Source organism: Dasypus novemcinctus, chromosome 11 (assembly GCF_030445035.2).
Source record: "Dasypus novemcinctus isolate mDasNov1 chromosome 11, mDasNov1.1.hap2, whole genome shotgun sequence".
Lineage (NCBI taxonomy): Eukaryota > Metazoa > Chordata > Mammalia > Cingulata > Dasypodidae > Dasypus > Dasypus novemcinctus.
In genome coordinates, this window is record NC_080683.1 from 15,077,655 (window position 1) to 15,090,340 (window position 12,686).

At 47.6% G+C, this 12,686-nt stretch overlaps 2 protein-coding genes across 2 annotated transcripts in view; one reads left to right on the forward strand and one right to left on the reverse strand.

The window, feature by feature from the left end:
- Nucleotides 1-335: 335 nt before the first annotated feature.
- TBCC (tubulin folding cofactor C) lies at nt 336-5,252 on the reverse strand. Its single transcript, XM_058306754.2, has one exon. The coding sequence runs from the start codon at nt 4,265-4,267 to the stop codon at nt 3,248-3,250; it is 1,020 nt and encodes a 339-aa protein (XP_058162737.1). The 5' UTR covers nt 4,268-5,252; the 3' UTR covers nt 336-3,247.
- The window catches only part of BICRAL (BICRA like chromatin remodeling complex associated protein), a 100,370-nt gene continuing 92,214 nt past the window's right edge, over nt 4,531-12,686 (forward strand). Inside the window, exon 1 of the mRNA XM_071218459.1 lies at nt 4,531-4,550. The gene's annotated coding sequence lies outside the window, so the exon portion shown is untranslated. The remainder of the gene's footprint in view (nt 4,551-12,686) is intronic.

Below are 12,686 nucleotides of genomic sequence, written 5' to 3' on the forward strand. Positions count from 1 at the left end.
CGCCATTCCTTGGCAGGCTGCTCCCTCCTTCGCGCTGGGCGGCTCACCTTATGGGTGCACTCCTTGCGCGTGGGGCTCCCCTACGCAGGGACACCCCTGTGTGGCAGGGCACTCCTTGCGCGCATCAGCACTGCGCATGGCCAGCTCCACACGGGTCAAGGAGGCCCGGGGCTTGAACCGCGGACCTCCCATATGGTAGACGGACGCCCTAACCACTGGGCCAAAGTCCGTTTCCCTACCTATTTATTATTGAAATAATGAAAATACTCTTATGATTGAAGTGATGAATGCACAACTATGTGATTATACCACACACCATTGATTGTACACTTGGATGAATTGTATGCTTTATTTATATCAGTAAAATTTGTTTTAAAAAACTGCTAAAAACAAAAACTTTTAACAGGGGGCAGATACAGATGTAGGTGACAGTTACTCTTTAGGATGACTGACAGTTACCAGGAAGGAGGTGGAATGTCATTCAGTGATACGTAGTGTGAAGGGACAAGTATTCTCAGGACCTGGCTGTGGGCTTGTTTCTTTATAATATAAGCCACAAATATGAGCCATATATATATTTCTAAAGATTTATTTCTCTCCCCCACGGTTTGTGCTCGTTCTCGTTGTCTCTTCTCTGTGTCCATTTGTTGTGTGCTGTCTTTTTTTTTTGAGGCACTGGGAACAGAAGCTAGGACCTCCCATGTGGGAAGGAGGTACCCAATTACTTGAGCCACCTCTGCTCCCCACTTGTGTCTCTCATTGTTTCCTCATTGTACCTCTTCATTGCATCTTCCTATTGTATCAGTTCGCTATCTTGCTTGTCTTCTTTAGGAGGCACTGGGAACTGAACCCCAGCCCTCCCATTTGGTAGGCGGGTGCCCAACTGCTTGAGCCACATTCGCATCCCCTGCTTGTTAAGAGGAGGAAAAAGGCCAAGGGAAAGGGAGTAAGAACCACAGGAAGTAGAGATGGGCACAAGAAGAGGAGGCTCTAGGGGGAAAATGTGCCTCTAGAAAAGAAGGAGGACCAGCAGAAAATGGAAATATTCTCAAGTATGAAGGAATGTTAATGGGATAATAGTTGGGTGGCCTATAATTTGTCAGTCAGGTGAGGTTAGCGGTTTTAGAAAAGTCGAAAATGGTCTGCACTCATTCACCTAAGGAGGGAAGTGAGCCATTCAGACCAACACAACAGGCCTGCGGAGCAGCACTGAAAGCTCGGCTGAGACTAGCTAGCGTTCATTACAGTTCAAACTGCCATGCTATTGTCATTTTATCACCAACTGCAGGCCTGTGAAAGGTTCAAGGGATTTTATTTTTTTTAAGCAATTAAACTTTCTGTAAAAATTAATAGAATAGGGAAGCAGCTGTGGCTCAATCAGTTGGGCTCCCTTCTAATATATGGGAACCCTGGGTTCGGTCCCGGGGCCTCCTTGTGAAGGCAAGCTGGCCCGTGCGCCACGGAGAGCTGGCACAGCAAGATGACCCAAAAGGGAGACAAGCAGATACAGAAAAAACATGCAGCAAATGGACACAGAGAAGAGACAGCAAAAGAAAAGAACAAGTCGTAAAGGGGGGGTATAAATAAAAAAATCCTTTTTAAATAAATTAATAAAATATAAATTGCAAGCCCATCAGTGCCACAAGAATGGTCATTCCTCAAGTATGCTTTATGATGTCAAGCTATCAGTCTTCAGGGGTATAATGGGAAAATATGGCTGAGGTATTTCATTACATGTTGTCTCCTTTTATCAGTATTATTTCTCCTAAGCAAATTATTTATTTTCCCCTTCTTTGTGGATATTGCAAATTATGAAGCTGATTAAGATCCTTTTTCAAGTCAGCTAATAGTTAAGGGGAAAAAAAATTCTGGACTCACCTCCGGACTAGAGCTCAGCAGAATACATTTTACTGGTCTCATATCTGTCTCCAGTTTCTGGCTCTACTCTTGCTCCTGCTTCTCACTTATTTTTATCTTGTTACATTTCACATATCCTTTTTTTGGAACAAGATGGTACACAAATATTAAACATATAAATATTTGAGGTATTTCAAGGACCTTAATAATTGAAGTAATTTTTTTTTTTTAAGAAACTGTGTCTACAACTACAAAGCCACAAGACCCAAAAAAGTTTCTTGAATCTTTGAATCTTACAACTTTCCACTTAAGAACACTGGATGTAAAATCAAAAAATTAAAGAAAAAAAAAAGAACACTGGATGGTAATGTACAGAGCAGAAAATAACAGTAAAATGGAGAATTATAGCAAAATGAGTGGAAAAAATAAGCCTCGGCTTTGCCTTAATTCTAAGAAGACACCTAGCATAATTATGCCTGAAAATTTAGGAAATTTGCCCTAATTAATTTGAAAGCTTTCTTGGCTAACACTATTGAAAATCAATTTGTTGTGCTAGTTATAAAGGTAGTTCTGGAGCCAGACTATGTGGTTTTAAGTCCCAGTCCACCACTGAGCTGTGCGACCTTGGGCAAGTTACTCACCAGTTTTCTCATTTGAAAAATGGTGCTAACAGAACCAATCTCCTAAGATTTTGAAGACTTAGGTCCTTCAAGTACTTAAAACAGCACCTATGACATGTTAAGTGCACAAATAATTGGTGGCTACAATTATTCTGGTTACACAGCTGGTAAGACTCATGAGCCTCTTTGGGTCTAGGCCAAAACTTTGAACCCAAAGAAGTCAATGAGTAGCTGGATTCCAGAAGCCCAAGCTAATGTGTAGCTGAAGACTACAGAGTTGTCTTTAGAGCACCCTGCTGAGATATACCTATGTAAATCAAACCTTCGAATTCATAAAAAAAACTCTGATAATGGTACTTGGCACAGGTCTAATACCACCCTTCCACATGAATTGGCTCCCACCAGAGCCCTAATGAATTCGTTTATCAAACAAATATTTATTGAAGACCTACAGTATCATGCACTGTGCCAGGCTTTAAACATCACAAATCATTAAAAACCAGCACATACCCACTCCTTTTGCCCTATTGTTTCAAACTATCAAAGTACATAAAAACTCCTAGACATTACCAAAATAGCAAAAATGCTTTAAAGTGTTAGACCCATCGCTAATGTCATGGAAATCACAAGTAGGAAGCCATCGCAAGCTGAGCCTTAAAATACTAAACCATAAAGTGTGACAACAGCAAGTAAACTGTGGAATCCCACTATCTGGGGTCAGTATCACACAGAAATTATTTGGTCGGAATGCCGAGTGACACTGCTTAGTCTCAGTGAATCATTCGCTCCTCTTCGGGAAGAATACTCCAGTTTGGGGAGGCCACACCCCGGACCAGCCAGTTGAAATCATCAACGTCGTTCCAGTTATTTTTGCTCCTATCTAAACCAGAATCCTCGAAGTCCTTGTCGATCCCCGGGTAGCTCCAGGTGTAAGGGGCCAACTGGATCCCGTGGCAGTCCTCTACGATGGCCCTGCTGATCACCTGCAGGAAGATGCGGGTGTTTCTCGTACTGTGTATGCGGAGCTGTTGGCAGGCCACGGTCAACATGCAATCACTGCAGTTCTCCAGGAACACCGAGGTGGACACGGGACCGCAGAGCACCGTGCAGTTGCGGGCCTTGGTCAGTCGCAGAGTATTGGGGTTGCCGTACAGTTTGACCGTACAGTTGCTCAACTCGGTCAAAAGGACGTCGCGCTGGTGGAGCTCCTCCGCTCTCTTCTCCAAGACTTGGGACTCCAGGTTGGAAAAGCCGCAGACCCAACTGGAGCCCAAGCCTCCCTCTTCCTTCAGGGGCGGCGGGGAGGCAGGCGGCGGGGCGCCGGGAGCCGCGTCTCCTTTGGGAGCCGCTGCAGCATCCTTCTTCCGGCTCTTGAAAGCGAAACGCTTCTTGGGCTGCAGCTCCTGGCGCCTCTCGGCCAGGGCCGCCTGCAGTCGCGCCAGCGCCTCCTGTCCCTGCCGCAGGTCGTAGGCGGCCAGGAACAAAACCGAATCGTTGAGAAGTTTCTGCAGTCCCTGGAGCCGGGCGGCCGCTTCCTCGAGCCCTTCGGCGGACTCCCCGCTCTCCAGAAGCTTTTCCACCGCCGCTCGCTCCCGAGAGAAGGCGGCAGCGAAAAAGTCGCTCTTTTCCTCCTCCACCTCCTGGTCCTGCCGCTTTTGCTTCCGCTTTTCCAATTCTAGTTGCCGCTCTTGTTCGCGTCTCTGAAGTCGCTCAGGAATCAGAGCCAGGTCTCTCTGGGACCCCACAGCCCCGTTTCCTACTGGAGCAGCGGAACAACTAGCAGCCTCCATCTTGACTTCGAGCTTCTTTTCGCCTATCTTCCTTCGGACGCGCTCTCCGTGAGGCCTTTCACCAACGCGCCCTGTGATTGGACAGCCTCGCTTACGTCAGGCCGCTGGCCTTATTTTCTTCGCCCATTGGTTACCCCGCAAAGGAGGGGGCGGGGAAAGGGGGCGGGACTGACTGACAGGGAGGGTGGGGAGACAAAGGTCCTTGTGGATGGGTGGGATGGGAGACAGGCGGGGTAGCTTTTTTTCCTCTTAAAGGGGCAGGACTTATATCCGGGATTGTGGGGTGAGTTGCAGCAGCGGCAGCTGCACATGTGGGTTTGTTTATAAGAACAAGGTTAGAAACTCGCAGGCCTCCCCCTCCCCCCGGCTCCTCCCTACTATCCCCTTACAGGCCGGAGATCCGCTACCGGGGGGGAAATGTGTGCGAATGGCGGGTGGGGGCACAGGTAGTGGTGAGAAAGATGGAGGGGGGAGGTGAATATTGCACCGCCCGGCCCGCGCCGGAGGAAGCGGCAGCTGGAACAGCTGGCTAGGGAGCCGCTCGCATGCCTCGGCTTTTTTTTTTTTTTCTTTTCCCTGCCAACACCCCTTCCCCCAGCCCATTCCGGCCGCCCCGTCGCCCTCTTCCTACCCCACCCATTTCACCCCCGTCCGCCGGAGATCGGCACGGCCTGAGGGCTCCTGGGGGTTCCTGGGTCCCCGCAGGCAGACTCTGGGGCGGGGGAAGGCGAAGGGCCCCGCGTTGGGAGAGACTGAGTTCCTCACTGCATCCCGGTGCGGGGGGCCCTGGAGGAGTCTACAAACGGATTACAATTTTTTTTTGCCAATTGCTGCAGCCGGCAGGGTGGGGGTGGGGAAGGTGCGAGTCCACCCCCTTCCCCCCCCCCCCCGTCCTTTCCCTGCGCTTCCGGGCGCTGCTGGCCGCGCGGGGCCGAGACCCCCGGCCGGGCTCGGCGGCTCTCCGTGGGGCTGTGGGTCTTTGGGAAGGCGGCGGGGAACTGCTACATTATTTCTCGAGGGGGTGGGAGGGATTTGTCACCGGAAGTGAATGGGCCCTGCCTAAGGGCGGCACACGCGGGCGGCGCGGGCACCTCACGGCCCCAGGGTCGCGCGGGGGGGAAGCTGGGGGCGCGGCCGCCGCGTGGGCTCCTGGGGGGGGGGCTCCGGGACCTCTGACCCCGCCCGCCCCGCCAGTCTGCGGTTCCACCCTTACTTCCACCCGCGTTCCCAGCCTCCGTCGTTATGAACCGCGCAAGAAACTGTGCCTTGAACCCCTGGTATACCTGCGTTTTGATGCAGAAAAATATTGGAGGGGATGAAAGCTTATGGATTTGAAATGTGAATTAAAACGGATTTCCAGGTTTCCTTACGCTGCTCTTTTCCTTTTCTTCCCATAAAAAAAAAAAAAGTAAATTCCAGGGTTGAGCAGGGTATCTCTCCACTGAGAGTCAGCAGTGGTCACACCGTGGGGCAAATCCCGCGTGGGGGACGGTGTGGGGCGTCGTGTGTTTGTGCGTTTTGGGCGCACCCGATGGAAAGGGTGAGGGGATGATGTGATGCTCCTGTGATTATGCTTGTAGTATGTATTCCTAGTTTAATTAGCTTTGTTTTGTGAACTAGGTAAGAGAGGTGTTTTGTTTTTCGAAAAAGCAGGTTTATTTCACAAAGATACTGCTCTGAGACTGGTGGATGAAAATATAGCTGGCTGTCTTGCCCAAGTCATACAAGTGGAAGGCAATTGCTGATTTTTTTGGTTTTTTGTTTTCGGTTTTTCGCTAGGAAAATAAATCTCCCCGGTTTCCCTTAAATTTCTCAGCATGCAAATTAAGAAATTTCGTGGCCAGGGGAGGTCTGTTGGATTTCACTCTGCTGAAGTGAGGCAACATTTCTGTATTAGCCATAATGAGTGTATGGGTGGTTTTAAGAGTTGGCCCTATCTGAACTGGAATTGATACATTAAATCCTTTCTAGAACCTCATTGCTGCCCAACAACAGGTTTTGACCTAGAGTGCAGTAGACTTTGGATGTTTTCTGAATATTTTAACTTCACTAATTCAAACTTTTGAAAGAAAGAAGCAGTAGAGGACAAAATTTGATTATCCAGTTGGCCCAGTGTGTTGGGGGCCGTTTCATAGACCGATGCAAGACTTGAATGCAAACAGAGGTCAGTGGTGTGGTCATGGTGAAGCATTCGTTTGACAATGTTTTCCAGCCACTAGCACAGCTGCAGGCTGAGTTAGGTGATCAGGACATTGATATGAAGCTACATTTCTTAGTTCAAAAGCAGTAGGAAGGCTGCAAAACTTCTGGCATTGCATTTTATATTTGAGTGCATCCTTGAAATGGAACCCAACTCATCAAAGGTAAGTGTGTGTTCTGATAGAAGGAAAGAGGGCAATGCATTACAACAGAAATGTGGCTGAAAAAGGCAAGCCGTTGTGAGTTCTGAATCCTGCTTTCAAAGTTACCATCAAGGGCATGTGAATAAAGCACCACTCTCTTTCAGACGTCTTGAAAATTTAAAGAATTCTAAAATGTTATAGATTTTAGACAATTACTTAACACTTACATAGATGCCTGATGGTTCTATTTGTTAGATTTACTTTTTAACTTTTAAAAAATTTCAAACATACTTAAACTAGAAGAATATTATGAGAACCCGTATACCCATCACTCACTTTCAGCAATTACCAACTCATAATCCTGCTTCTTGTGAAACCCTAGCCACTTCCCCACTGCACCGCACCTTGATTATTTTAAAGCAAATCCCAGACACTATTTTATTTCATATTTAAACAATCTATAAAAATTTCAGTACATATCTCTAACAGATAAGGACTTCTCTCTCAAAACACAGTCATAGCAGAGTGGGTGTAGCTCAGTGGCTGAGTACCTGCTTTGCATGTACGAGGTCCCCAGTTCAATCCCTAGTACCTCCTAAAAAAACACACAAAAAACCACATAATCATATTAGTATCACCAACACTCAAAAAAAGCATTAAAGTTTTTTCCTTAATATCATCAGATTTTGTCTATATTCATTTATCCTGTTATCCTATAATTTTCTTATCTTTTTTTAAACATTTATTTTATTTGACTAAGGATATGTCCCTTAAATCACTTTGTATTAGTCAGCCAAACGGGTGCTGATGCAAAATACCAGAAATCGGTTGAGTTTTATAAAGGGTATTTATTTGGGGTAGGAGCTTACAGATACCCAACCATAAAGCATAAGTTACTTCCCTTACTAAAGTCTATTTCCATGTGTAGGAGTAAGATGACTGCGGACGTCTGTGAGGGTTCAGGCTTCCTGGGTTTCTCCCTTCTAGGGTCTTCTCTCTGGGTTCAGGGTTCCTCTCTTCCTGGGGCTGGCTTCTCTTTCCTCTGTGAGGTTACTTTCCAGGGCTCCAGCTTAAGGTTTCAGCATCAAACTCCAACATCAAAAACCCCTAACACTGTCCTTTGCCTTGCCTTTTATTTGTGAGTCCCCACTCACCAAGGGTGGAGGTTCAACACCCTACTGGCACAAGAGGTTTACCTAATTACTTAGTTAAGTAATCCTGTGAATCCAATATAATCTAATATGCCCAGAGGAAAAGATCAGTTTATAAACATAATCCAATATTTCTATTTGGAGTTCATCAATAATATCAAACTGCTACACACTTAATGTATAGGTTCCTTCTCTCTCTCAATTTTTTTTTAAAGATTTTTATTTATCTCTCCCCCCCGCCCTAGTTTTCTGTTTTCTGTGTCCATTCACTGTGTGTTCTTCTGTGTCTGCTTGTATTCTTGTCAGCAGCACCGGGAATGTGTGTCTCATTTTGCTGCTTCATCTTGCTGTGTCAGCTCTCTGTGTGCGGCGCCACTCCTCAGCAGGCTCCACTTTTTTCGCACTGGATGGCTCTCCTTACGGGGTGCACTACTTGCGCGAGGGGCTCCCCTACGCGTGGGACACCCCTGGGTGGCACAGCACTCCTTGCACACATCAGCATTGCGCGTGGGCCAGCTCTCCACATGGGTCGGGAGGCCCTGGATTTTAACCCTGGACCTCCCGTGTGGTAGGCAGATGCTCTATCCATTGAGCCAAATCCGCTTTTCTCTCGCAATTATTTTGTAGAAGAAACCAGATAATTTGTTTAGTAGAGTTTCCCACAGTCTAGATTTTGCTGGTTGCACCCTCATACTGTGTTGGTTAGATTGTAAACATTTGTCATATGTATTTGACCTTTTAATGCCATAAAGGGAATATCATGTTTGTTTAGTTAGGTGCTATAGGAAATCATCAAGTAGCTGAAGGATTCAAGCAAAATGAAACACTTTGGGGATGATGAGACAGCAAAGAAATAAGGCCCTTTGCTGTTCTTTGGAAGTTTATCAGGGACCCTGTGTAACTGGAAGGTGCCAGCCACACCTAGGCAAATAAGGCAGATCCAGGTCCTGTTTTCTAGAAGCTTGTGCCAAAAATGGTAACACCTATTCGTGTTTCAGCAAACATTGAATGTGTGCTTAATGTAAAACAGTCATTAAAGAGCTCTGTATATCTAGTATCAAATGTTAGGCAAGTGTTCCTTCCTTGGTCACTGACTTCTGAGACACAAAGACAGTAAAAGGTGACAGCTCTGAAGGTATGTCCTGTTCTTGAAAAGGCTCCAAGTTAGTTAGGGAAGCAGGACAGAAGCTGTCGCTCTCTTCAGTCTTTGCCTCTGACTTTCTCCTCCCCCTGAACAGTCTTCACTTGCTGGCGCTTTTTCCACCCTGTAACACCTGTTGCCCAGCACCGAGGCTGGCACCTGTTTATTTATCTAACTGTCATGTTTTAAGCACTAATTTTGCCCAGCACTGAGCCAGGGAGGCCCTAAGGCTGCCAAGGTGAAAAAAGATGGACTTAGTTCCTATCCTCCTCCAGTCAGCCAATCTAGGCAAGTCATCACACAAACAGGGAAAATTGCAACAGTGACAACTTCTCTAATGGAAAGATAGTATGTGCCTCTAAAGGGAAGTTTGACCTCCTTGGGAAAGTCACTGAAGACTTTTGAAGAGTTGAGCGGGGGGCTGGATGGATAAGTAGGAATTAACAAGGAGAAGCAGGGTGAACACTGAAAAGCTTCCTTTAGATGAATGGGCTGGTGGAAGGCACTGGCGACTTGGGGAGAGCTGTGCTAGACCCTGGTGTGAGAAGGTCACAAGTGGGGGTAATGGCCTAATGACAACACAGATAATTCTTTAGAGAAGTTTGACTGGAAAGGGGAAGGGGGAGTAGCTGGGGGTAGGAAGGAAACAAGTGAGATGTTGTTTTTGGTTTTGTTTCATTTTTTTTTTTAACAAGAAAAACTTGAGTGTGTCTGTCCAAAGGCCATGGGAAGGATCCAGATAAGAGGAGAGCTTCATTAGAGGAGAGAGAAGATAGAAGGGATGTGAAAAGGCTGGAGAAGATGGGACCCAGCCTGCAGGTGGAAGGATGAGCCCTAGATTGGAAGAGGAACAGCTTCTCTAGCGGGGTTGTGAATTGACTTTTTATTAGGAAATTTTCTAACACACAACCTTGTGCCCTCAGCCCACAGTGACAAATGCATCATAACTGAAAAAGAAGTTTTCAGAAGCAGTAAATTCTCTTACTATATGTGCAGTACGCACTATTTTCAGTTCTGTTTCTTTCACTAAAAAATGCTCATCTGGACCCCCAAAACTGATTTTCCAACTCACTAATATGGGATTTTGCAGGGTCTTTCCCTGCATTTTAAAAACACTGTGCTTTTGTAGTAGAATTCTACAAAATCCTTTTGTAGTAGAAAGGAGCAGGTGCAGCGGCAGATAAGTTGTACATTTGGTCGTTGGCAGCTGGCTGATGGTTTCTGTGTTCCCTGTGATGCAGGAAGTGAGGTCCTCTGCTGGGCTTGGAAGGAAAGGGGCAGAGGTGTCTGAAAAGTATGGGGAAAGTTTGAGAGCCCTGCGGGAATGTGAGCCACCCAGAGCCGTGGGGCTGAGTGGAGTGGTGAGCACACACCTCCCAGCCGGGGCAGTCTGGGCTGGAGACCAACTCGGGGAAAGCGGTGGGGGTCGGGGCAGGCCCGCGGGGAGAAGCTGGTGTCAGAAAACCTGGCTGCAGGGAACCCCGGGGACGTGGCTCCCCTGGAAGAACGGGGGGGGGGGGGGGGGGGGGGGGGGGCTTGATTCCGCAGCCTCTCACGCATTCCCTGAAAAACTCTCCCGAAACTTACAATGCGCTCCCCAAGACCCTCACTGCCTTTCAACAGATGATGATCTACTCATTTTTTAAAATATATTTTTTATTTATTTTTAAAAGATACATAGATCCCACAAAATGTTACATTAAAAAAATATAGGGGATTCCCATATGATTTTATAGACTCCTCAGAGAAAAAAGACTGTCAAACATGAACCTGAACTTCCCTCCAATCCTGCTCATAACTTATCTGTGAAGCTCCACCTCTGCCTCTCTTTCCCTTCTCCCTCAGGAAAATGTCCTTTCCCCAGCAAAGCTCCCCATCAGTGTTGCGTCCCCTCCCCTTTCTAGGACCTGGAGCTATAGCCGTTTGCTTTCTTCAGAACCTTTAATCTCTCTCTGGCATCTCCTGTCAGCAAGTTTTCCCTCAACTTAAAGCAGTTTTCCCGTTGGCCTTTCATCCTCCCAATCTAATGCTCTAACTTTCTTCCTTCTCCTAGCAACAGACTTAAGAAGTCGTCTACATTTACGCCGCCTCCATTTTCTCAGTCAGTCCCTCCATCGCCCCTCATCTGACTTCTGCCCCTGTCAATTTTATTGGAAACTGAAATTGCCCTATCACCACCATTTCCTCCTCATTTTCAAATCCATTGCCCTTTGTAGGCCCAAACACTCGATTTCCCGTTCTTCTCAAAGCACCGCTCCCTCGTTCCTCCTTGGTTTTCTGTCCATCCTGATCCGTGCTTCTTGATCCTTCACCGACTTCCCCTCTGCCTACTCAAACACCTCAGGACCACAGTTCTCTCCTGGCGGCCTCTCTCCCTGCTCCTCTCACTTCTCCTTCCGCACGCTTACTTTCTCCCAAGGCGTCAAGTTCTGTCCATTTGCTGCCTGACTCCCAAATCCCTGTCTCCTCCTTCCACCTCTCTTTTGAGCCCAAACCTGAATTTTCAACTGCTTTCCAGTTATTTCCTTGTAACTATCTCCTGTGCAAAATACCTCATCTTCAACATGGCCTGAAATGAAGCCCTTCCCTCCCCAGTGACCTCCTTTTCCTTCTGTGCACATGTCTCGTTTATCTATTGCCGTGTAACAAACCGCTCCAAAACTCAGTGGCTTAAAGCCGCAGCAGTCTAATTTCTCACAGTCCTGCGGGCTCAGCTGGGGCTGGAACCCCAAGGCCTCCTCACATCCTGGGCCTCAGCGCTGGCCGTGGCCCGGGGTCCCTCGCTCTGCTGCCACGGGGCCTGTCTCACACTTGGTCTGCTGGCGTTCAGTAATCTTTACCTGGTGGCTGGCTTCCAGAAGGGCAGAAGAGAAACTGCCAGCGCTCCTGGGGCCCGGAGTGGACTTGATTCAGTGTCCCTCAAACCGCCTTCCGTGGGTCAAAGGGAATCCCAGAGCCAGCCCAGATTCAAGGGGGGAGACACAGAAACCTCCCCCGAGAGGGATGGAAGGCATCCTTGATAGCCGTCTTCCCTGGTGGTCCACTGTGATTGATATAAAACAGCTTTACTGACAAGTCTAAAGCGTTTACTCTCTGCCAGGCAGTGGCTAAGCATTTTTCGTGTATTACTTACTCACTCCACACAACCTCCCGGTGCTGTATTATCCCCATTTAACGGATGAAGGAGCCGAAGCAAAAAGGTGACGATGATTTTCTCAGGACTCTGAGGTAGCAAGTGGTGCCGCTGAGATTTGAACTGAGGCGGCCTGGCTTAACACAGCCTCTCTGATCCTGTAAGAGCTGTGTATGGCACCACGCTCTCACTGCCTGCCTGGTCTGTGCATGCTGTTTATTTTCTCTCAGATACATCTCTCAGGCCTGGCCCTCTTCTTTATCCCTCTTCATCTTCTTCTCCCTGGACTGTTGCCCTTTCTCCCATCTAGTCCTCAGGTCCCTTGTGCGTCCCCAGTCCTCTGCTTCTTTGCCAGTTATTGCCCTAAAAAGTAAGCTGGTCGTGTCCCTTAAAGCCTTGCCTAATTCCCCAGTGTCCACTAATGTCCAGACTTTTTAGTGTAGACAGTAGGCCCTCCACAACCTGTCCCCAGTGTACCATTCTGGACGCCAGCCCCAGCATACCCTGCTGCTATCATGCCCTTCCACTTCTGTCTGTTCCTGCTGCACTTGTGTAATCAGCACCTCCTGTACGGTAGGCACTTTCTAAGTGGTGGAGGCATATTGGGGAGCACTCAGACAGCATTTACAGGCTTTTGGTGCATGTGGACAGC